The sequence below is a fragment of the Oncorhynchus mykiss genome, chromosome 18 (genome assembly GCF_013265735.2).
Source record: "Oncorhynchus mykiss isolate Arlee chromosome 18, USDA_OmykA_1.1, whole genome shotgun sequence".
NCBI lineage: Eukaryota > Metazoa > Chordata > Actinopteri > Salmoniformes > Salmonidae > Oncorhynchus > Oncorhynchus mykiss.
This window is the reverse complement of record NC_048582.1, coordinates 45,896,409-45,923,009: the sequence shown is the minus strand read 5'-3', so window position 1 is coordinate 45,923,009 and position 26,601 is coordinate 45,896,409. Positions and strand designations below refer to the sequence as shown.

At 42.3% G+C, this 26,601-nt stretch overlaps 1 protein-coding gene across 3 annotated transcripts in view; it reads left to right on the top strand.

Moving 5' to 3' along the window:
- The window catches only part of LOC110496375 (RNA polymerase II subunit A C-terminal domain phosphatase), a 116,943-nt gene extending 105,789 nt beyond the window's left edge, over positions 1–11,154 (top strand). For all 3 annotated transcript variants that reach the window (XM_036952938.1, XM_036952936.1, XM_036952937.1), the window contains one exon: positions 10,461–11,154. In XM_036952938.1, the coding sequence (XP_036808833.1) occupies positions 10,461–10,605 (145 nt within the window). In that variant the 3' untranslated portion in view covers positions 10,606–11,154. The remainder of the gene's footprint in view (positions 1–10,460) is intronic.
- The last annotated feature ends 15,447 nt before the right edge of the window (positions 11,155–26,601 follow it).

The window sequence follows — 26,601 nt, the reverse complement described above, 5'->3', positions numbered from 1 at the left end:
TCATCCATGTGTGAAGCCGTCTCTGACTGTGTTTAATTAGATCAACCAGACCGTAATGTTATTGGCATGTGGGACAGACCCAGGTTCACTAGATTACATTTAGATGAATGCCCCAATCTCATTTTGAAGATGACTTGAGCTTTTGATTACCTTTTTTTTTTTAAAGATAGCTTTCTCGACCTAACAGTGGTAATTTAAAGATGCATGCAATGCAGAATGAGTTGTTAATAAATCTGTAAGTTACCATGGTAACGGCCAGTGACTATTTCTACTCAAGTGTTCATTTGACAGTCTGGTCCTGTGGTCTCTAAGTCCATTACAGAAGCTTTGTATGTTGAACTCAAGGAAATGTAAGGAACCCATTTTGTGTCCCTATTTCACCCTGCTACTCTTACATTGCATAGTGATTTCTAGGAGTTGTATGGTGTTGTTTCTCTCTCTGTCTCTTCCTTCCCTAGCTGAGTGGTTCGGATGCACATTAGTGGTGCTCTGTCATTGGCTGATCTCAGAGGTTATAATGAGGAAATGCAAATGAAGGTGCTATTTCAGAGGGTTCCATCATCTTCGTGTTCTAACAGAGTCTAGCAGCGCCTGGGAGGAATAATGGGAAAGTCTCCATTTAGAGTTAGGTAACCCTGCTGTGGCAGAGCAGGTTGTGGGACTGGACAGACATACACAGCAGAGTGACAAGTAAACAGATCTATCTTCCATCTTTTCTCTCCCTTCTCTTTCTCCCCCGCCCCCCTCTCGCTCTGGAGTTTGCTCTCTCTCTCTCTCTGTCTCTCCTTCTCCACTCCTCCCTCCTTTCCCTCCATCTCTCTCACCCTCTCTATCTGACTAGAAACCCAGGGGTCTGTTTTTAATAGAATCATGCTGATTGGTCATCTCCCTAAATTGATAGACTCTACGTAATACAGAGGAAAGAGACATTTGTATATAGAACTGACATTATTATTCTCTGTGTTCAACTGAATTGAACTCTGATGGGCTCTGTCCCCTCCCTCTGCCTGGACTGAATCCTCAGAGGAACCAGAGTTAGACTTTAGCCCCTGACCTTTCTGTGCAGACCTTCAGATGAATAGATTCCTGTAGCTTTAACCATAGCCAAGCCACCATTACTCAATATGTAGCAGGTTGTTAGAGAGCGGAATAGCACAGTGTTTGGGCTAGTTAAGAAGTACTTTAAGGGCAGAGCCCCGAGCTAATTTGAGATGCTGATGATGAGAAAGGGATAGGGAGGAAAAGGAGAGGAGAGGAGGAATTGGGGAAGGGAGAGAAAGATGAACAGTAGGTAGAAAATGCAAAATTGTCTAATGAAGCATAATGTAGTTTCCTGATTTAAAAAAAAACCTGTTTAATTGATGGGGAGTTGGTTTGAAAGGGTAAGGTGTTGCTTGAGTGTGTGTGTTGGATTAATAGCCATGGTGCTTGTGTCTGAGATGGGTGGTAATCATGTGGAGAGGAGAGCAGTAAAGGAACTCCCCCCTGCTGCTGCTGATATATACAAAGTGGCTTCGGAAAGTATTCAGACCCCTTGACTTTTTCCTCGTTTTGTTAGGTTACAGCATTATTCTAAAAATGTTGCTAATTTCTATTTTTTTAAACCATGAAATATCACATTTACATAGGTATTCAGACCCTTTACTCAGTACTTTGTTGAAGCACCTTTGTCTCGAGTCTTCTTGGGTATGACGCTACAAGCTTGGCAAATGTGTATTTGGGGAGTTTCTGCCATTCTTCTCTGCAGATCTTCTCAAGCTCTATCAGTTTGGATGGGGAGTGTTGCTGCACAGCTATTTTCAGGTCTCTTCAGAGATGTTCGATCGGGTTCAAGTCGGAGCTCTGGCTGGGCCCACTCAAGGATAATCAGACACTTGCCCCGAAGCCACTCCTGCGTTGTCTTGACTGTGTGCTTAGGGTCGTTGCCCTGTTGGAAGGTGAACCTCAGTCTGAAAACCTGCTCCAGAGCGATCAGGACTTCATCAAGGATCTCTGTTCCGTTCATCTTTCCCTCGATCCTGACTAGTCTCCCAGTCACTGCTGCTGAAAAACATCCCCAGAGCATGATGCTGCCACCACCATGCTTCACTGTAGGGATGCTGCCAGGTTTCCTCCAGACGTGACGCTTGGCACTCAGGCCAAATAGTTTAATCTTGTTTTTATCAGACCAGAGAATCTTGTTTCTCATGGTCTGAGAGTTTTTAGGTACCTTTTGGTAAACTCCAAGCGGGCTGTCGTGACTTTTTACTGAGGAGAGATCCGTTCCATAGTATGTATGTCGTGAAGCTAACAGCAGTGACGCTATTACTGTGTAACTCCGGTAGGGCAACATCTAAAAAATAGCGCACTTGGTAGTGTGTACCGGTGCTCGACCAGTTGGCGAAAAACACAACAGAGAACGGTTGATTGTCAATGACTTCCATTAACTTGGCTTTAATGGATTTCGTCTTTTGAGTTGTCTCGCTGAAATGTTCTTACTCTTTCAAATAACTGCTCAACTTGTTGACTGCTCAATCCACACAGCAGACATTGTGGGCTAGGTTATGAATTCTGTGGCGTGATTATGGCACGTACCTTCGTTATATAAACTCAGCAAAAAAATAATCGTCCTCTCACTGTGAACTGCGTTTATTTTCAGCAAACGTAATGTGTAAATATTTGTATGAACATAAGATTCAACAACTGAGACATAAATTGAACAAGTTCCACAGACATGTGACTAACAGAAATTTAATAATGTGTCCCTGAACAAAGGGGGGGGGGGTACCACATGAGGGAGGAGGATGTCTTCCCTGTAAAGCACAGCATTGAGATTGCCTGCAATGACAACAAGCTCAGTCTGATGATACTGTGACACAGCGCCCCAGACCATGACGGACCCTCCACCTCCAAATCGATCCCGCTCCAGAGTACAGGCCTCGGTGTAACGCTCATTCCTGCGACGATAAACTCGAATCTGACCATCACCCCTGGTGAAACAAAGCCGCTGCTCGTCAGTGAAGAGCACTTTGGTGGGTTTGTGCCCATAGGTGACGTTGTTGCCGGTGATGTCTGGTGAGGACCTGCCTTACAACAGGCCTACAAGCCCTCAGTCTAGCCTCTCTCAGCCTATTGTGGACAGTCTGAGCACTGATGGCGGGATTGTGCGTTCCTGATGTAACTCGGGCAGTTGTTGCCATCCTGTACCTGTCCCGCAGGGTGTGATGTTCGGCTGTACCGATCCTGTGCAGGTGTTGTTACATGCGGTCTGCCACAGCGGGGACAATCAACTGTCCGTCCTGTCTCCCTGTAGCGCTGTCTTAGGCGTCTCACAGTACTGACATTGCAATTCATTGCCCTGGCCACATCTGCAGTCCTTATGCCTCCTTGCAGCATGCCTAACGCATGTACACGCAGATGAGCAGGGACCCTGGGCATCTTTCTTTTGGTGTTTTTCAGTCAGTAGAAAGGCATCCTTAGTGTCCTAAGTTTTCATAACTGTGACCTTAAGTGTCTTAACGACCGGTCCACAGGTGCATGTTCATTAATTGTTCATGGTTCACTGAACAAGCATGGGAAACAGTGTTTAAACCTTTTACAATGACGATCTGTGAAGTTATTTGGATTTTTACCAATTGTCTTTGAAAGACAGGGTCCTGACAAATGGACTTTTCTTTTTTTTGCTGAGTTTAGGTACGCACTTTGCATCGGTATTGCACATCAGCTTTGAACTATAGGCCGATACCAATGTTGGCATTTTTAGCTAATATTGTCCGATTCCGATATGTTCATTTGTATCTGTAACATAACATAACAAAATGTGGGAAAAGTCAAGGAGTCTGAATTTTTTCTGGCGGGCACTGTGTATACACACACACACACACACACACACACACACACACACACACAGACTCCTTTCTGAGTCTGCCTATTAATGTCTGAAGGTAGAGCGGTTACACACATAAACACACACACATTTCGCTGTCAGCAGCCAGCCTTCACTGATGGGATCAGTTTGATTACCCTACTGCTCAGATGACAGCCTGCTGAGATGGCCCTGTTTTTGATAAGATGACAATAATAAAACCTCATGTAACTGCTGTGATAAAACAACTATAATACTAGACATCATTAAACTCGGTTCACTACATGACCTTACTTTTACCTCCTAATATGTGTTCTATAGTTGCAAACCAAACAGCGTGGTGCCAGTAAGTCATTCAGTAGGATGCTAGACAATACTATTCCACACCATTAGGCGACACCGATAGTGACTGAGGTTCAGTTTAGAGAGACAGTAACGTTTTACCCAGCAGGCTACTGTACTGCCATTTTATGAGCTTTCCCTTCACTAATGTTAGATGACCTGCGCATCAGATTCCTCTACCGTGTTATCAACCTAAATAAATACCATCGTAAAAACTACTGTAACAGGTAGTTTATTTTTTCTTGTAATAAAAACATCCGAATGTAATACATTTTATAAATTGTATTTTGAAGATTCGATTATTAATAGTAAGCAATAGAATCCAGCAACAGCTTCTTTTCACAAAGCAAGAAGAATATCAACCCGCAAGCTGGCACAGTCAAATATCCGTAAACATAATCACCAACACTTGATAAATAATGCAAAACACAAATGTAAAAGATGAATTGTATAAAGAAACCTTTGTGGAAATATATCCTTGAAATTATATAGAAAGAAGAGTCAATTATAGATGTACAATAGTTGTTGTTTTTATATGCCTGTACAGTAGTTTATGGATACGTTTTGTATTGCCTAATCTACAGGCCTAAAATATGTTTTGTTTTTCTCGCAATGAAAACACCACAATGTAATACGTTTGATATATGTTAATTATAGATTTGATTAGTTGTAGGGTATTCGGGCTGTAACCCTGGTGTAAGGTATATATGGTAGTCTGGAAAAAGCCTGGGGTTGTTTTTTTTTTTTTAAGTAAATGCCTGCAGTCATCTTCTGCAATACGTTAGGAGATAAAGTCAATTGCATTCTTGATTTCACCTGTCGCATAGTTTTTCATTATGAGGCTTTCCGTTAGTCCCCAGTCACTTTTACATGGAGTTGGTTTACAAACGCACAATGACGAGTCCGGAGCCTTTTGAGTTACTCAAATAATCTAATTTCAGTATGGAAATCACAACTAAATTTTTGCCACCTAGATATAACTATTAAGTTAACTGTCTGAAATGTGCTTAATGCTCTGCAGTTGTACATTTTGTTTTGCTAATTTAGTAGTTAGCTTCTTCCAAAATCAAGCATTCGCTTGGTAACAGCAGAGAATCCATTCCTGGATCAAGAGCCTTGCTGGCTAATATTTGTTTTGTGCTTACCGCAAACTGTGAGTAGTATTTGAGTTACTTGTATAATTTAGGTCAGACAATGTATAAAATATTTGTGATGTGCTCGTTATCATTTAGTTAACATTCTCTATGGGATTTTACATGTATTTGTTAGCATTGCTAACTTTCGTATTACAGACTGTCAGTGGGGTTGGAAAACTGTGGCCGTTGTGTTCAGTGCCGGTATTACAGAATATCCCGGTATGGCACAAGGTCTGTATGAAGGTATGACAATCTGGATACCGCCCAAGCCTAGCCAGTACTGTTATTCCAATGTGCAGGGGTGCTGGATGGATTGAGGAAAGAATGTACATGGAAACAAGTGTAAAAGTGTATTTTAGCTGGATAAATACACATTTAAATGTGTTCCTTCTGACCACAAGTCGGAGACCACTATGATGACGCACCAAATGTGTTCGATGGATCCTTTTTGTCTTCTTCTAATGCCTCTTAATGAGAAAGTACTCCTAAAGTAATCAGATTACATTACTGAGTTTGGGTAATCCAAAAGTTACCTGTCCACGACTGTAATAAGTATGGTAACTAGTAACTGTAATATATTACATTTAGAAAGTAACTCGCCCAACCATGAGTAAGTACAGTCCAGTAACAGCTTCTTTTGATGAATTATAAAGAAAAGAGTAATATCAACCCGAAAGACGTGTGGTCAAATTATTTGCCGTAAACATGAGCATCACCACTTGTTGTGCTTAATGGTGAACCACAAAATCAAACGGCAGTGGGCGTCGGGTGGGGGTTAGTGGGACAAACTGACGGAAGACCACTCTAATGAGAGAGCCGCCACCTCTCTCTGTGGAGGTCTGTGTGGTGTAATCCTACTATACACGTTCTCCTACCTGCCTCATTAGCATCATGCTAACAAGCCCTCTGCTGAAGAGGTGTCACTGGGTGGAGAGGGGAGATGCCACAGAGCAAGGGGTGTAAAGAGGGGAGAGGGGGGCATGTTTAACCCTTCACCCCCCTGGAGGGATCTCTGTGGGCAGAGAGAGGAGAGTCCCTCGTTCTTGAATACACATGGTATCCTCTCACTCTGTTTGGTTTCACCCCACTCGCTCTGGCTTTGTTGGCATGGAAACATACGTTTACATTGCCAAAGCAAGTGAAATAGAAAATAAACAAAAGTGAAATAAAAAATAAAAAATGTACAGTAAACATTACACTCAAGTTTCAAAGGAATAGACATTTGAAATGTCATATTGTGGCTATGTACAGTTATGGTGTGCAAATAGTTGAAGTACAAAAGGAAAAACAAATATTGGTCGTATTTACAGTGGTGTTTTGTTCTTCACTGGTTGCCCTTGTGGCAACAGGTCACACAGCTTGCTGCTGATATTTCACACAATAGATATGGGAGTTTATCAGAATTGGATTTGTTTTCAAATTCTTTGAGTCTGTGTAATCTGAGGGAAATATGTCTCTCTAGTATGGTAATACATTTGGCAGGAGGTTAGGAAGTGCATCTCAGTTTCCACCTAATTTTGTGTGCAGTGTGCACATGGCCTGTCTTCTCTTGAGAGCCAGGTATTCCTACGGCGGCCTTTCTCAATAGCAAGGCCATGCTCACTCTGTACATAGTCAAAGCTTTCCTTAATTTTGAGTCAGTCACAGTGGTCAGGTATTCTGCCACTGTGTGTACTCTCTGTTTAGGGCCAGCTTGCTTATGGGACTCTTCTCGAGGTTAATCTCTCTGTAGGTGATGGCTTTGTTATGGAAGGTTTGGGAATCTTTCCTTGAGCTAAAATAGGCTAATGCGATTAGCATTAGGTTGTAAGCAACAAGAGCATTTCCCTGGACATAGACATATCTAATATTGGCAGAAAGCTTACATTCTTGTTAATCTAACTACACTGTCCAATTTACAGCAGCTATTACAGTGAAAGAATACCATGCTATTGTTTGAGGAGAGTGCACAATTTTGAAAAGTTATTAATAAACAAATTAGGCACATTTGGGCAGTCTTGATACAACATTTTGAACAGAAATGCAGTGGTTTGTTGGATCAGTCTAAAGCGTTGCGCCAGCACTGCTGCCATCTAGTGGTAAATCTAAATTGCACCTGGGTTGGAGTAATACATTATGGCCTTTCTCTTGCAATTCAAAGATGACGGTACAAAAAAAATACAAAATAACGGTTGTTTTTTTCTTTGTATTATCTTTTACCAGACCTATTGTGTTATATTCACCTACATTCCTTTCACATTTCCACAAACTTCAATGTGTTTCCTTTCAAATGGTACTAAGAATATGCATAGAATATGCATATCCTTGCTTTAGGGCCTGAGCTACAGGATACCACGAAATTGGGGATAAAAGGGGTAAATAAAAAAATAACTTCCTCCGTGTGCTACGTAAAACACCAAATAATGCATGCAGAGCAGAATTAGCCGGATACCCGCTAATTATAAAAATCCAGTAAAAAGTCAAATTCCGCCCTTTTCCCCCAATTTTCGCCTCCATGGTTGGGAACAGAAGCGCCAGATCATCAGCAAACAGTAGACATTTGACTGGTTCTAGTAGGGTGATGCCGGGTGTTTCAGACGGTTCTAGTAGGGTGATGCCGGGTGTTTCAGACGGTTCTAGTAGGGTGATGCCGGGTGTTTCAGACGGTTCTTGTGCCCTCGCCAATTTGTTGATATAAACAGTGCCTTGACTTTTTCCAGATGTTGTTACATTACTGCCTTATTCTGAAATGTATGAAATATTTTTTTTCCAGGAATCTACTCACAATACCTCATAATGGCAAAGCAACAACTGTTTTTTAGACATTTTAGCAAATTGATATAACATTTAAAGCTTAAATAAATCAAATAAAATTTGATTAGTCACACGTGACTTGTCCCGAAGCCACTCCTGCGTTGTCTTGGCTGTGTGCTTAGGGTCGTTGTCTTGTTGGAAGGTGAACCTTCGCCTCAAGTCCTGAGCGCTCTGGAGCAGGTTTTCATCAAGGATCTCTCTGTACTTTGCTCTGTTCATCTTTTCCTCTATCCTGACTAGTCTCCCAGTCCCTGCTGCTGAAAAACATCCCCACAGCATGATGTTGCCACCACCATGCTTCACCATAGGGATGGTGCCAGGTTTCCTCCAGACGAGACCCTTGGCATTCAGGCCAAAGAGTTCAATCTTGGTTTCAACAGACCAGACCATCTTGTTTCTCATGGTCATAGTTTTTAGGTGCCTTTTGGCAAAGTCCAAGCGTGCTGTCATGTGCATTTCACTGAGGAGTGGCATCCGCCTGGCAGCTCTACCATCAAGGTCTGATTGGTGGAATGCTGCAGAGATGGTTGTCTTTCTGGAAGGTTCTCCCATTTGTCATTGTTTAAAATGTTCTTACTTGTCTGCTTGAAGTGTTTAGATTTGATAGGGAAGCTGAAAGGTCAAATATACTGTTTAAGGCATTCTACTGCCAAGTTTACATATTCACTATTACAGTGAAATGTTTTGTCCAGGAAGTTGAGATTTAAGTAGCAAGAAATTCATTGTTTTTTGGTAAGTTTCTACCCTACTGTCCTTCAATCTGTAGCATTTCTTAATGCTGTGCAGTTCCTATGGCGTTGATGCCTCACGATTGAGTATTGCTTCGTTCGAGTAGACTGTGATTTTGCTGTGATCTGATAGGGGTGTCAGTGGGCTGACTGAACACTCTGAGATACTCTGGGTTGAGGTCAGTGATAAAGTAATCTACAGTACTACTGCCAGTGGATGAGCTGTAGGTGTACCTACCATAGGAGTCTCCTCGAAGCCCACCATTGATTATGTACAGAGCTACAGGAGTTGTGACCCGTTTTTGTTGGTTGTTTTGTCATAGTTGTGTCTATGGGGACATATTTGGTAAGGTCGTACTGTCACCTCCAGGTTGGTGTTCCCCTGTGTGCTGAAGAAGTATCAGGTTCTTGTCTGGTTCTGGCATTTAGGTTGCCACAGACTAGTACATGTCCCTGGGCCTGGAAGTGGTTGTTCTCCCTCTAGGTTGGAGGAACTGTCATCGTTAAAGTATGGGGATTCTATTGGGGGGGGATATAGGTAGCACACATGAAGACATTTTTCTCTGAGATAATTTCCTTCTTAATTTCGAGCCAAATGTACCTGTTCTGACTCATTTAATAGATTTTGTTAGTTCTGCTCTATACCAAATTAGCATACCCCCTGAGTCTCTTCCCTGTTTCACACCTGATAGTTTGGTGGATGGGACTACCAGCTCTCTGTAACCTAGAGGGCAACCAGTGTGTCCGTCTCCTCTATACCATGTTTCTTGTAGGATGACAATGTCTGTATTTCCAATTTCTTTGAAGTCTGGGTTCCTGCTTTTTAGGCCAAAGGCAGATAACCTCAGCCCTTGTATATTCCAGGATGAGATGGTAAAAGCTTTGTGTTCCATATTGTCTAGTGTTCTTTCTCTCTTTCTGTATCACACACAGAGTGCTCTGTATGTGACTTTCTATTACGCTCTCTTTTTTCCCTCTCTTCTTTTTCTTCTCTCCTTTCTTCTACGTCCGTCATCACCACAGCACAGTTTGGTTCTTTTAACATAACCAAGGCTATCACATCTCCTAGCAGTTGTCTTTTTTCTTTCTTAGCCTATTGTGAAGGGCGTCGGCTGGGTGGAGAATGGAACTACGGTAGCAGTAACTAGACCGCTCCAGTAGAATAAAACTAGATACAGAGTAGAGTCCTACTCTCTCATTACATCAGACACGTTACTGTTAGAGCAGTCTTATGTGGATCGAGGCAAATTATTAATATAGCGATGAATCCTTTTCATGTTGGAAAGGGAGCTATGCGGTTTGGTACATCAGTAACTCCCTGTTCTGTCTGAATATTGTTGAGATAAGATCTTGCATGCAATAGTTACCAAAGACCATCACATGGCTGCAATACTGTTCAGTCTTCAAGTCTGTTTGTTTCCTCAACATTGTTGCCTTTATGTTTTGCTGTATTGCTCTTTAGCTAATGGCTAAATGACATGCCTTCAGTATGATCTATACACATGATATAACATCATGCATATTAGTAGAAAATTCCATTTGTAACAATTGCAACATGTAAGTGTCAAGACAAAATGTTTTACTCATCAATCAACCAATCTCTCCCTCTTTCTCCAGGGGACAGAAGCGCAAGCTTGAGGAGGAAGAGGGGGAGTCGGCGGACGAGTCCACCAAGGATTCTAACGAGGAAGAGGAAGGAAGCAGCTCAGAGGCTGATGAGATGGCCGCTGCCCTGGATGCGGAGCTTAACGACTTCATGTGACAGCGATGAATTTGATTGGACTAATGAACTGGATGTTTGATTGGACGTTTGTGAACAATGACTCACAGAACACCCCCCCCCCCCCGAGTTATCCCAGCAGCTTTTCAGCTACGTGGTACCTGAGAATCATTCTGTCTCTACGCTGTGTGCGTGCTTGTGTTTTATCGAGGTGAATGTGTTGTACAGAATGAAGAGGTAGGTTAGTACAGTAGGAAAGCGTTGGTGTGTAAATATAGTTGTAGATCATTTTTAGGGTAATATAGAAACTTTCGACAAACACATTTGTGGTGTTGTTTTATTGTGAGATAAAAAATAGGATGTTTTACTTGAGTTTGTTTTTCTATTAAGACTTTTTTATATAAATTCAACAAATTATTAACTATATTCATTGGTCATATGATGCCAAAGAGTTTGAACTAGGCCAATCACAGCCTGCAGCTAAACATTTTACTCTTGACGTCACATTCTGTGATCCTATTTCCTGTTGTTTTTTTTTTAGGGGTTGATCATTAAAACGTTGTTACCGGCAGAAAGACTAAGATGCCTGAATGTGTCCCATTGGCTCTTTTCCTCTGTTCTTCTCTACCTTGGTGTTGGTACCAGAGCCATATATAGAGGTCAATATGTATGTATGACTCTGGTTGGTACCTTTTTATAAAGTCACCTGAGCTATCCGAGACAAACACCCAGGATGCACTGCAATATCAACATCATCCTCATCTTCATCATACCACTGTTAGTTATCAGCAGTCTATCTTTTGACTGACCTGGCTGAAAGCTCCAAGCAGGAAGTATATGAGTTGCACTGTGGCAGTCCTCCTGGCTCCACCAATGAGATTTGCCGGTCCTCCTGGCTCTGCCAATCAGCGGTGCTGGTCCACCTGGCTCCAACAATGGTCTTGATCAACATTTCCAACACCAACTAATGTGTTTTACTTTGAAAGATTAGCTGGTCTCGACCATAGATGACTCTAGTGCCCAAAAGCCCATTTTAACATGGACAGCGTCATTTACGACTTTCACCATTTTGAACTAGTCAAGTAGATGGGACTTCCTCTGGGTTAAGGAATGATCACATAATTCCATCCAGGTCATCAGGAGGGATCAGCCAATGAATTATACTCGTAAGCGAGCGATAATGACCCATAACTCGGGTGGCAATAAATCGGCAACCTTGGCTTTTTTTCTGTTCAAACAACTGACTCCAGGTGGCAGTATGCACCCTTTCAGTTAGTTTGCCAACTTATAGAAATGGTAGAAGAAGAAAATGGACTACTTGAAAATGGGCTCAATGGCACTGCAGGTTTTCTGAGACGCAATAATGGGACAGATACAATGATGCCATGTCTATCTAAGTCTATGGTCGAGACCCAATTACCTGTCAAAAAGTTATATGGTCAAGACCCACCAACCATGTCACTGCCACCACCTCCCCTCACTGGAGCCTGTGATGGTGGAGGCGTTTTGTTGTTTTGCTACTTCTATCAGGTGATTTCTGTTTTAGTCAGTTGCAGAGTCAATGATTTGCTAACGGCTACATTTCAGCCAGGTTATAGAGTTCAGCAAGTGTCGTAGTGTCCGCTGCTCTTAGTAGGGACATCAAACGTTCAGGCTGCTGCACAGACACTACGGAGGCTCTAGTCTAGGGCGCCTGGTTAAATTGTGTTTGAGAGCATTTTTTACCTCTCTAAATTGTTAGATGCGTAAGAAATAGATGCAATAGTTTGTGAGTAGGAAACATAACACTGAGTATATAAAACATTAAGGGCAGCTGCTCTTTCCATAGCATGGCGAAAGCTATGATCCCCTTATTGATGTCACTTGATAAATCCAATCAATCAGTGTAGATGAAGGGGAGGAGACCGGTTAAAGAATGATTTTTAATCCTTGAGACATGGATTGTGTGTGTGTGCCATTCAGAGGGTGGATGGGCAAGACAAAAGATTTAAGTGCCTTTGAACGGGGTATGGTAGTAGGTGCCAGGGGCACCAGTTTGATTGTGTCAAGAACTGCAACGCTGCCAGGTTTTTCATGCTCAACAGTTTCCTGTGTGTATCAAGAATGGTCCACCACCCAAAGGGTGGGAAGCATTGGAGTCAACCTGGTCCAGCATCCCTGTGGAACGCTTTCAACACCTTGTAGAGCCCATTCCCCGATGAACTGAGGCTGTTCTGAGGGCAAAATGGGGGGGTGCCTCAATATAAGGAAGGAGTTCCTAATGTTTGGTATACTCAGTGTATATATCTTAAATTGACATGTTGAATTATTTTGCCATATTAAATCATTTTATTTTCCTCTAATTTCCCTAATGTGGACACTTTCTGTTACTACAAGCTTGCATTTACACCCCATAAAATCTCTAGAAAAGTCGCTGGCCACACACCAATATACGGATTTGACAGTCCGACTATCACCTACCTACATACCAGCCAACCGTTGTCACTGTCGATATCCTATGCCGCATCGTGATTCGTTGAAGTTGACTAACAGAAAAAGTGGTTTGTTCCCTTTTCCATGTTGGCAGCCTCCTGAAATGAACATCTGATATTCTACAAGTCTTCATCTAACCAACCATGTACAGTGCCTTCAGAAAGTATTCACACCCCTTTTTCTAAATGTCATTGGTCTAGGCACACTGTACCCCATAATGTCAAAGTGGAATTATGTTTTACAAATTTCATTAAAACTGAAATGTCTTCAGTCAATAAGCATTCACACCCTTTGTTATGGCAAGCCTAAATAAGTTCAAGAGTAAAAATGTGCTCAACAAGTTGCATAATAATTTGCATGGACTCTGTGTTCACTAAGTGTTTACCATGATTCTTGAATGACCTCATCTCTGTGCCCCACACATACAATTATCTGTAATGTCACTCAGTCGAGCTGTGAATTTCATACACAGATTCAACCGAAGACTAGGGAGGTTTTCCAATGCCTCACAAAGAAGGGCACCTATTGGTAGATGGGTAAAATAAAAAAAGCATGGTGAAGTTATGAATTACACTTTGGATGGTGTATCAATACACCCAGTCACTATAAAGATACAGATGTCCTTCCTAACTCAGTTGCCGGGGAGGAAGGAAACCACTCAGGGATTTCACCATGAGGCCAATGGTGACTTTAAAACAGTTACAGAGTTTAATGGCTGTGATGGGAGAGAACTGAGGATGGATCAACAACATTGTAGTTACTCCACAATACTAACCTAAATGACAAGAGTGAAAAGAAGGAAGCCTGTACAGAAAATAAATATTCCAAAACATGCATCTTGTTTGCAACAATGCACTAAAGTAATACTGCAGTAAATGTGCCAAAGCGATTTACTTTTAGTCCTGAATACAAAATGTTAAGTTTGGGTTAAATCCAATACAACACATTACTGAGTACCACTCTCCATATTTTCAAACACAGTGGAGGCTGCAGCATGTTATGGGTATGCTTGTAATTGTTAAGGACTGGGGAGTTTGCTTAGCACCATTCTGTTTTTTTATGCTGACAGAGGCAAAATCCTAGAGGAAAACCAAGTTCAGTCTGCTTTCCACCAGATGCTGGGAGATGCATTCACCTTTTCAGAGGACAATAACCTAAAACACAAGGCCAAATCTACACTGGAGTGGCTTACCAATTTACAGTTTTGACTTAAATCTACTTGAAAATGTATGGCAAGACTTGAAAATGGTTGTCTAGCAGTGATCATCATCCAGTTTGACAGAGCTTGAAGAATTTACAATAAATATTAATGGGCAAATGTTGCACAATCCAGGTGTGGAAAGCTCTTCGACTTACCCAGAAAGACTCACAGCTGTAATCACCGGCAAAGGTGTTTCTACAAAGTATTGACTGTCAATACTTATGTAAATTAGATGTATGTATTTCATTTTCAATAGATTTGCTTCAATTTCTAAAAACATGTTTTCACTTTGTCATTATGGGGTATTGTGTATAGCTGGGTAAGATTAATATATATATATATATGTAATCCATTTTGAATTCAGGCTGTAACACAACAAAATGTGGAATAAGTCAAGGGGTATGAATGATTTCTGAAGGCTCTGTATAGATTATTCCAAGTTTCCGCGTGGTCTTTGAGTAGTGCTTGTTTAAACAGCGCTATAGCATGAACGTTTTCCCCCTGTCCTATTGATTTCAGAGTGATGTGGAAGTGATTCACAAAAAGTGTGTTGCGTTACACGTACCACGTTGGCGACCCACTTGAATCAAAATGCAACACTTCAAAATGGAGCGAGCTGTCTTCTGCACGTTCTCCTCTAACCAGTGATGTCCACATTATAGCCTTATTCAGTGTGGCTTTTGAGCTGTTGGTTTTAACAGGATGTGCAACCTCATCTCACCTCTCTTGTGCAGTTGTGTTCTCCAGGTTGTCCTCTAACCAGTGATGTAAAAATGTAATCATACCCCCACAGATCTATGAGCGATTTATTGCTACAGTACTTGTCAAGAAATACAAATCATATGATTACTATTGTTGTAGATGGTACATTTTGTGTTAGGTTTTCAAAATCATAAACTGCATATTGGTTATTGATTTTGACTCTTTAATAGTGTTTTGACTTTGGGCTATATCAAAATGGCTTGTCAACAGAAGGCAGCGACGGCATGATTTTCAATTGAACTTTCAACATTAATTTCCAATGGCATTGTACTTAATCAGGTAAAAACTGCTGATTGAGTCCAATAATGTGCTGGGATTGATTTATTATAATGAGACTGTGCATTCGGAAACTAATCAGACCCTTTACTCATTACTTTGTTGAAGCAGTGATTCCAGCATCCAGTCTTCTTGGGTATGACGCTACAAGCTTGGTACACTGTATTTGGGAAGTTTCTCCCATTCTTCTCTGCAGATCCTCTCAAGCTCTGTCAGGTTGGATGGGGAGCATCCCTGCACAGTTTTTTTCAGGTCTCCAGAGATGTTCAATCGGGTTCAAGTCCAGGCTCTGGTGGGCCACTCAAGGACATTAAGAGACTTGTCCCAAAGCCACTCCTGCGTTGTCTTGACTGTGTGCTCAGGGTCGTTGTCCTGTTGCAAAGTGAACCCCAGTCTGGGGTCCTGAGCGCTCTGGAGCAGGTTTTCATCAAGGATCTCGCTGTACTTTGCTCCATTTAACTTTCCCTCGATCCTGACTAGTCTCCTGGTCCCTGTTGCTGGAAAAACATCTCCACAGCATGATGCTGCCACCACCATGCGTCACCGTAGGGATGGTGCCAGGTTTCCTCCAGGCGTGACGATTGGTGTTCAAGAGTTCAATCTTGGTTTCATCAGACCAGAGAATCTTGTTTCTCATGGACTGAGAGTCCTTTAGGTGCCTTTTGGCAAACTCCAAGCGGGCTGTCATGTGCATTTTACTGAGGAGTGGCTTCTGTCTGGCTTGATTTGGGAGAGTGCTGTTGTCCTTCTGGAAGGTTCTCCCATCTCCACAGAGAAACTCTGGTGCTATGTCGGAATGACCATTGGGATCTTGGTCACCTCCCTGACCAAGGCCTTTCTCCCCTGATTGCTCAGTTTTAAATGGAAGTTTCATCTTGGGGACCTTTAACTCTGCAGAAATTTTTTTGGTACCCTATCCCAGATCTGTGCCTCGAAACAATCCTGTCTCGGACCTCTTGGACAATTCCTTCAACCTCATGGCTTGGTTTTTGCTCTGTGTGTATATTGATGAGGATTTTAGATTAAAGGTTGTAACGTAACAATGTGGAAAAAGTCAATGGGTCTGAATACTTTCGGAATGCACTGTATACCAGAAATCACCAAAACGGGTTTGCCCTGCCTGATCTTAGGTTGTTTTAGAAACCAGGGCTGCGATTGTTCAAGGGTGATAGGTCATGGGTCAGGAGTTAAAGCTGTGATGCTGGGTCCTCACCCAGAACATTGACTGCCACTGCATTATTAACCTGATCAGACAGACAGACAGACAGACAGACAACCGTTGACAGAATGTTTTGCATGTTTATCCATTTAATGTTTCAGAATAAGATATCCTGAGTACTGATATAATATTTACGGACGGACGGACGGACGGACGGAGGAAGGAAGGAAGGAAGGAAGGAAGGAAATTAAATTGATTTTTTTTCATTGTGTCATTTAAGCCATTCATCCCACCCTTGGTTGTTTTCTCTATTCTGTTTTGGTTTGTTATTATTTTCAATGAAAAGACTGATGTGTAAAAGTATTTGTATATTCTATTTCTTACTTGACCTGACAGAAAATATACTTTTCATTTAATAAATTTTTTATTTTTTTTAAATTGTCTTTGAAGTGTGTCCATCTCAATCTGTGTGTCTGTGTTGAGAAAAATAACAAGTTCCCAGAGGTAAATCTGGTTGGTGCCGAGCTCAGCGGTGGCATTGAGCAGCAGTGAATAGAGATTTGTTTAGCCAGTCAGACTAACAAACTTTTACAAACAATGTTTCTGTTGGAGGAAAAGCAGCCAGTCCATTACCTCTGGATGAACTGCTGCTCGCCCAGATATGGATCGTGCACACACCATACACACACTATACTCACCACACACACACACCAGTGTTGTTTTACTTCACATCTCTGGGCCTCATTTTCCCCACCACCATGTCACAGGGAAAAAATGATTACCTCAACATATGGTCTTAAGAGTGAGTTGATAGACTGGCAGTGAGCCGCATGTGACTTTATGATAAGATGATTGGATATGAACTGAGACTTTGTTGTTGTGGCTTCTTGGGTTATGAATTAATTATCCCTAGCTACAGTCAGTATGTCTACGGAAGCTCTGTGGAGTCTGACAGACTGACGTCTATCTACCAACATGGTACTGGAAAAATGCCTTGACAGCAAACTACTTTTTCCTCAGTTTTCGGCTGATTATAAGTTGATTTGGAAATTTTTTTACGAGTAATATTAAAATTCAATCTGTCTTCGAAATGCTTACTCACTAATAGACCTGTATTCGCACAATTTATATTGCACCTTTTGACATTGTTGATCAATGGAAAATGGGTTGAATCTAACGAAATCCATTCCCAGCGACCATTAGGCCCTGTGCCAGACTTCCCTCTCACACAACTTTTATAATTGATACATGTGTAATGATATGTAACGAATGGAGTTTATTGTACCTATGCTTCCCAAATGGCTCCCTATTCCCTATATATATTGCATTACTAGTGCACTAAATAGGGAGTAGGGTGCCGTTCGAGACCACTCTAATGTATGGAACCTGAAATGCACCTCTGGGTTTCTCATCATCACAGAGACAGTCTCATTGTCTGAATGTACATTACACAGCAGGAGTCATCATGTAGAATTTGATTAGTAGTTTGTAATGATGGGAAGGGGGTGGAGACCAAGGGACTGTAACTGGGGAGAAAAACATTCCAAAGCATTTTCATTATCATTTTCTATTTGACCATATCCTTACTCTCCAGACAAAGATCCTAGAATATAACGTAGTGTTTAGTTGTAACTGATCTTCTTCAGAGATGGTCTCATTGATCTCATTTACGCAAATGATTTATTCAGTGTGAAATTATAATCTTCCATTAGGAGTGAAATGCAATATATACGTCTCTGTACAAGTATGCTATATACAGGCTTTACAGTTGTCTGTTTTATGCCGTTAAATCATTTAAATGGGTGTCCAGGTGAGGTGCTGGTTATGGTCCTCTACCTCTCTCTCCATCCCTCCATTCCTCTATCCCCCTCTCCATCCATCACCCTTAGTCAGGAGGTCTTAGAGTGGCAGGGTAGGTGAGCAAAAAGATCACTCAGACGAATCCTCTCTTTCACATCGGGATCTCTCCATCCCTGTTCCAGATGATTGACAGATGGTTCATCTTTCATTCCACGATTCTGTCGAGTTGGCTTTTCCGCTCTTATCTTCTGTTCTGCTGTATTTTCTCCTGTTTTAGGTGTCGTTCACATCTGTCTCTAGCCTAACTGACAAAACTCCCAGCCAATGGTCGTTCTGGTCTGGTTGACATGTGAAGACCAACCTATCTCAGCAGGTTTAGGTCCCCTGGGGGCGGAAGTATTTGAGACGGTAAATCACTGAGGAGAGAGAAGAGGAGAACACAGAAGAAGAAGCGCTTCTAACCTCAGGGTCTTTCTTGGATAAATACTGGTAAAATAAGAGTTTATGTAGTCTCATCTTCTATGGTTAGGTTTCACAGATTAAAACATTAAGTCTCTCAGGCCGTCTCTGTTTCTACATGGTGTGAAGCCTTCTGCTTCTTTCTTTTACCGTCTGTACTGCCTCATTAACCTGCTGCTGTCTCCATATACCTGTAGTTGTAAACTATACAGGTTGCCATTTCAGAGATTAGTTCAAGGGAGGCCAATTTGCTTCGTTAGCTGTAGTCTCTGGGTTCCGAGATTACATGAGCTGTCAACTATGATATGTTTAGCTTCTGTGGTAACAGGGTACCTCTACTCTTTTCATAGTAGCTTGTCCTCTACTCTTTAAAGGTAACAGTTTCCCCTGTGAACTTTAACCTTTCCTGAAGGTAAAGACATATTGTTGGTGAGCAAGTCAGCCATCCTACAGATCTCCTATGTCCCACTCTCTCCTCATCCCAAAATACCACCCTTAAACAGGGTTGTTAGAATGTCAGGCTTTGCTCTCCTGTATGTAGGCCAGGAAGAGGAAACCAAACCGGCTGTTAGTGGAAAGGTCTTCAAACAGAAAGGTTCTGTTAACAGGAGATTGAGGATGACTGAGCACCCTGAGTTCACCAATATAGCAGCATGAGCATCAAAGTTATTACTCAAATCCATTACAATCAATGTGGTTTGTCATGAGAATATATGTGGGGATGTGTGGCATATACTTTTGAATAAAGCATCATTCTTCTTTATTGTCAATTATCGAAACTGCAAGAATTTGACGATTTATTGCATAAATTGATTGGGTTGGCAGGGGTGTGTGAGGGTACTACAGTAAATCAACTCTGAGTGTTGCTCCCTTAACACAGCAGATGATGGAGGGATGCCGTTCAGACGCATGACAGAACACATTCAATCATCACGCAATAGTGTTCAAACTGCCCGGCCGGGCTTTACTGTCATAGATCAGTAACATACTGCCGCCATGCAAGTTTCTCAAGTTCTGTTTGAATGTTTTTTCAAGTTAACATCAGGATTAGACTAGTTTCTGAGTGAACCTCCAGCTGCCTTTCACAGGGGCTGTGTATGCTTCCCAAATGGCACTCTATTCCCTATATAGTGGGACCCCTATGGGCCCTGGCCAAAAGTCATGTGAACTTTAATGGGAATAAGGGGTCATTGGAGATGGCCTGTTTCCTGGTTGTCCTGCTTGCAGACTGAGTAAAGCCAACTTTTGAAAACATGGGTTTGGAGCTATTGAGTGCTTCCCAGTCTTAGGTTCCCAAAATAACTCCTGGACTGTATTTCAATAGCTGCGGTGTAAATCTGATCATGTATTTAGTGCTGCTGGTAATAACTGGGTCAGTTCAACCAGACAAGACAGAAGCTCGTGTGTGTTTGTTTGTTTGTTTGTGTGTGATTGTGTGTGTGTGTGTGTGTGTGTGTGTGTGTGTGTGTGTGTGTGTGTGTGTGTGTGTGTGTGTGTGTGTGTATATGTGTGTGTGTGTATATGTGTGTGTGTGTGTGTATATGTGTATGTATATATATACAGTTGAAGTCGAAAGTTTACATACACTTAGGTTGGAGTCATTAAAACTAGTTTTTCAACCATCTGCTGGTTAGGGAGCAACTATTCCGTGCCAACGGTGCTACTGTCAAAGTGAATGAAAAATGACTTAGTCATGTCCCTCTCACATGCGTATTACATATCCCTCTTTGTCTGTCAGCCTGTGACTCTGTCCCTTGTGTCAGCTGTAGTGACAGGGCATATTATTCAGCATCCCAGACCTCAACAGCCAATTTCCGCTCCTCCAGTCATACAGAGGTGGGTTGTTAGTGTTGTGGGTATTTTTGTCCAACGGCAGAGTAGCGTTTTAGCTGCTGCTTATTTTAAATATTAAAGTGGAGTACATTATGGCAGCATGCACCTATTTGACTTTAGAAATCCATGAATTGACAATGTAATGGAGGGCTTTAAAATTAAAACAACGTCACCAGAGCTCACAAAGAGGTAGAAGCCTGAGGGGACCCCTTGTGACATCACAGATGGAACTGGGGAAAACACTATATGTTAAATTAGAAATGTTTTATCTCAACTATACTGGGTTCAGTAAGAAATAGTTGGACTTGGAGATTTGACAGTGCTGTGCAGATACCATTATTCTCTCTATCTCTGAGACATTAGGGGATCACTGGCTTCAATATTACCTTCTAGGAACGTTGGATTTATTTATAGTAACTATGTATATTTTCAACCGAAATGTTCTCAATGATTTGTGCTGCCATTTCACTCTCACTGTACAAACTCCATTGAAATTGCCTTTAGTCTTTGCCCAGTTCACTATTCCCTTTCAAATAAGATTAACCTTGAACCAAAATACCAGGAACCCTGTATTTTAGGTAACACCTGGAGCCATGTCTTTAATGCTCCTTCTGAACTTGACCTTTAGAATCCTGAAGTTTGTCTCAAAGCAGAACCAGAGGTCTGAGAGCTCCTGTAAATGTCCTGATGGCCATGTCCTTGTTCGCCTATCACCATGCTTCCCTAGGTCGCTTCACAAGGATTCTGACAGAGCTAGCAAGCACACAACAACCTCCCCTTTATAATATCCTCGCTCTCCGATGGCTTCTGTGTTTTTATCCGCTAGCTGTTACGAGCCTAGCTCATCATACTCAGACAGTCAATGAAGATCATTTCATTTTATATAGTGATTGGCTTATACATTTTTCAGGAATCCCTACAGTATAAATGAATAGTAGGAATAATCATATTTTCATTGATGGTGAGATATTATACATTGAGGGAATTTGTATTTTGGGAGTTTCTCCCATTCTTCTCTTTAGATGCTCTCAAGTTCTGTCAAATTGGATGGGGAGCGTTGCTGCACAGCTATTTTCAGGTCTCTCCAGAGATGTTCGATCAGGTTCAAGTCCGGGCTCTAGCTGTGGCAGACAAGGACATTCTGAGACTTTTCGTTGTCCTGTTTGAAGGTGAATCTTCGCCCCAATCTGAGATCCTTAATGCTCTGGAGCAGGTTTTCATCAAGGATCTCTCAGTACTTTGCTCTGTTCATCTTTCCCTCAATCCTGACGAGTCTCCCAGTCCCTGCCACTGAAAAACATCCCCACAGCATGATGCTGCCACCGCCATGCTTCACCGTAAGGATGGTGCCAGGTTTCCTCCAGATGTGACGCCTGGCATTCAGGCCAAAGAGTTCAATCATGGTTTCATCAGACCAGAGAATCTTGTTTCTCATGGTCTGAGAGGCCTTTAGGTGCCTTTTGGCAAACTCCAAGCGGGCTGTCATGTGCCTTTTACTGAACAGTGGCTTCTGTCTGGCCACTCTACCATCAAGGCCTGCTTGGTGGAGTGCTGCAGAGATGGTTGTCCTTCTGGAAGGTTCTCCCATCTCCACAGAGGAGCTCTGGAGCTCTGTCTTATAGTGACCATCTGGTTTTTGGTCACCTCCCTGACTAAGGCCCTTCTTCCCCGATTACCCGGCGTCCAGCTCTAGGAAGAGTCTTGGTGGTTCCAAACTTCTTCCATTTAAGAATGATGGAGACCGCTGTGTTCTTGGGGACCTTCAATGCTGCATACATTTTTTGGTACCCTTCCCCAGATCTGTGCCTCGACACAATCCTTTCTCTGAGCTCTACGGACAATTTCTTCAACCTCATGTATTTGTTTTTGCTCTGACATGCACTGTCAACTGTGGGACCTTATAAGGTGTGTGTGTGACTTTCCAAATCATGTCCAATCAATTGAATTTACCACAGGTGGACTCCAATCATCTCAAGGATCAATGTCAACAAGATGCACCTGAGCTAAATTTTGTGTGTAATAGCAAAGGTTCTGAATACTTTTGTAAATAAGTCTTTTTTTTCCCCCCCTTTTCTCCCCAATTACGTGGTATCCAATTGTTTTAGTAGCTACTATCTTGTCTCATCGCTACAACTCCCGTACGGGCTGGGGAGAGACGAAGGTTGAAAGTCATGCTATACACAACCCAACCAAGCCGCACTGGTTCTTAACACAGCGCGCATCCAACCCGGAAGCCAGCCGCACCAATGTGTCAGAGGAAACACCGTGCACCTGGCAACCTTGGTTAGCGCGCACTGCGCCCGGCCCGCCACAGGAGTCGCTGGTGCGCGATGAGGCAAGGACCTCCCGGTCGCGGCTGATTACGACAGAGCCTGGGCGCGAACCCAGGGTCTCTGGTGGCACAGCTGGCGCTGCAGTACAGCGCCCTCAACCACTGTGCCACCCGGGAGGCTAATAAGTTTTTTTTTTTATGCATTTGTTTAAACTTTGTCATTATGTGTATAGATTGCTGAATATTTGTTTTTTTTTTTATCAATTTTAGAATAAGGCTGTAACATAACAAAATGTTGGAAAAGTCAAGGGGTCTGAATACTTTCCGAAGGCACAGTACTTCAGCTGGGATTGGTTTACACAAAAATATATAGAAACGCAACATGGAATTATTTAAAAGATTTTACTAAGTTACGGTTCATATAAGGAAATCGGTCAATTTAAATTAATTAATTAGGCCCTAATCTATGGATTTTACATGACTAGGAATACAGATATCCTACAGATATGCATCTGTTGGTCACAGATATGTTTAAAAAAAAAGGTAGGGCATGGATTAGTATCTGATGTGATCACAATTTGCCTCATGTCATACATCTCCTTCACATAGTGTTGATCAGACTGTTAATTGTGGCCTGTGGAATGTTGTCCCACTCCTTCTCAATGGCTGTGAGAAGTTGATGGATATTGGCGGGAACTGGAACACGCTGTCGTAAATGTCGATCAGAGCATCCCAAACATGCTCATTGGGTGACATGTCTGGTGAGTATATGTAGGCCTTGGAAGAACTGGGACATTTTCAGCTCCCAGGAATTTTATACAGATCCTTGCGGAATGGGGCCGAGCATTATCATGCTGGAACATGAGGTGATGGGGGTGAATGAATGGCACCACAATTGGCCTCAGTATCTCGTCACGGTATCTCTGTACATTGAAATTGCCATCAAAAAAATGCTATTGTGTTTGTGGCCGTAGCTTATGCCTGCCCATACCATAACCCCACCGCACCATGGGGTACTCTGTTCACATTGTTGACATCAGAGTATCTGAGGGGGGCTGAAACTGTGGACATTTTTAAAACAGATCATTAAACACACCTTTTTCGCTTTGCTTTTCCTTAGGGTGCTTTTTAGTCGTTCAGTTTTCATTGTTATTCTTTTGTTATTTTTCCTCTTATGTTTGTTTTGTACTAAATATTTCCTGTGAGCACATTGTGTTGAATTCCATGTCTGAAATGTGCTGTATAAATAAAGCTTGATTTGATCAGCAAACCGCTCGCCCACATGATGCCATATGCGTGAATTGCCATCTGTCTAATACAGTTGAAACCGGGATTCATCCTTGAAGAGCACACTTCTCCAGCATGCCAGTGGTCATTGAAGATGATCATTTGCCCACTGAAGTTGGTGAGGACGACGAGCACGCAGATGACCTTCCCTGAGACGGTTTATTACAGTTTGTGCAGAAATTATTATTTGGTTGTGCAAACACAGTTTAATCAGCTATCTGGGTGGCTGGTCTCAGACGATCCCGCAGATGAAGAAGCTGAATGTGGAGGTCCTGGGCTGGCATGGTTACACGTGGTCTAAAGATGTGAGGCCTTGTCACGCCCTGACCGTAAGAGAGCTTTTTATGTCTCTATTTTGGTATGGTCAGGGTGTGATTTGGGTGGGCATTCTATGTCCCTTTTCTATGTTTTGTATTTTTTTGTTTTGGCCGGGTATGGTCCTCAATCAGGGACAGCTGTCTATCGTTGTCTCTGATTGGGAACCATACTTAGGTAGCTTTTTCCCACATGGGTTTTGTGGGTAGTTATTTTCTGTTTAGTGTTTGCACTTTACAGGACTGTTTCGGTTTAATTTATTTTCTTGTTATTTTGTATTAGTGTTCAGTTCAATAAACAAACATGAACACTTACCACGCTGCGCTTTGGTCCAACTACTCTTCCTCATCCGACAACGAAAGCCGTTACAGGCCTGTTGGACATACTACCAAACTCTCTAAACGGCATTGGGAGGCGGCTTATGGTAGAGAAATTAAGATTAAATTATCTGGAAACAGCTCTGGTGGACATTCCTGCAGTCGGCATGCCAATTGCACGCTCCCCCAAAACTTGAGACATCTATGACAATGTGTTATGAGACAAAACTGCACATTTTACAGTGGCCTGTTATTGTCCCCAGCACAAGGTGCACCTAAGTAATAATCATGCTGTTTAATCAGCTTCTTGATATGCCACACCTTTCAGGTGGATGGATTATCTTGGCAAAGGAGAAATGCTCACTTACAGGGAGGTAATACGTTTTTTGTGCATGTGGAAAATGTCTGGGATCTTTTATTTCAGCTTATGATACATGGGATCAGTACTTTACATGTTGCGTTTATATTTTTGTTCAGTGTAGCTTTCCTAGTGCAATGGAACCAATGCCATAGTCCCCAAAGTGCAAACCACTCCAGACCGGCTCAGTTTATGAGAAGCTTCTAGGGTAGCATAGAGCCTGGAGATATTTAGAGAGACTTTGAGGCTTTTTTTTTTGAGGCTGTTTGGACGTGAGAGATCATCATGGTTTTCATTTTCAAGTACTATGTAGCCCCTTAATAAATGTTGGCTTCACCAGCTTCTTGGAAACTTACACAGTATGTGCTTGAATACTTGAGCCTCACGGAAAAACTAGCAGTGCACAGTGCTGAGGTCTCGAATGCTGTTGTCGTCACACTGTGATACATGATTCCAATCACCGTCCATACATTACAGGACCCATGACAGTAGCTGTAGCCTACAGTATACGGTTTGGTGGTTAAATGTGAGGTGGAGAAAGGAGGAGGAGGAGGATGATGACGCCCACAGCAGCAGCCTACCAAAAAGTCTGGGTCCTTTACTGTGACGTTGTCTTTTTGTAGAAGGTGGAGGGTCAGCACTGCCTCTTGTAAAAACTGCAGGCTACTGTAGTGGCATGAGTTGTAAATAAACTGGATTTATTTCATTGTAAATACTTTACTGTAAATACATTTGGGTGAGTGAATTCCAATCTTTCCTTTTTAGCTGGACATGAGTCACGATTCATCTCAGGAATATAATTTATTTGTCCGCCACAGAGAGAGCTTGTTCTTATTGTGTACAGTAGGCCTACCTACTAATTACCAGGGTTCTTCTCTTTCACTCTCCTCTCTTCTGTCATTGTCTTACGTCAGATGGCATCACTCCTGCGTGATACTCGTCCCTCAGTGCAGACAACGCTCTTCAGTATTACACAACACAAGTCTCCCTTTCAGACAGGACCAATCAAGAGAGGAAGGGTTCTGACATCACACGCATCCTCTCAGTAAGATTATGCATTATTGAATCTCTTCTGCACCTTCATGTCTACTTTACAAACCTCACACACACTTTTCTCTGAGATGTGCCACAAAACTACACACACACACACACACTCCTCCCGGAGACATGCCACAGTTCCCCCTCTCATCTCTCTCTTTTGCTCCTCTTCTCTCCTCTTCTCTTGCTCTCCAACTCTCAGCGCTCCAGTAAAACAAACACACACTCCGTAGCGTCTCAGTAGTCCTGTCGTGATGGCCCCCGTGGTCAGGTGTGTTTACATCATCGTCTTTCAAGAGGTTACAGATAAAGAGGTTCTGAGAATTGAAGCTGAGATTATAGGAAGAGATGACATTATTGTGCTCCTTGTCCTGTGAACGAGGGTCGTGCAGGCAATGCAGTTATCTAGTTAGGAAATACTGAGACACTTAATAATAAAGAATTGAGGAAACATAGATCTTTAGCTGCCGTATACCTGTTAATTTCTAC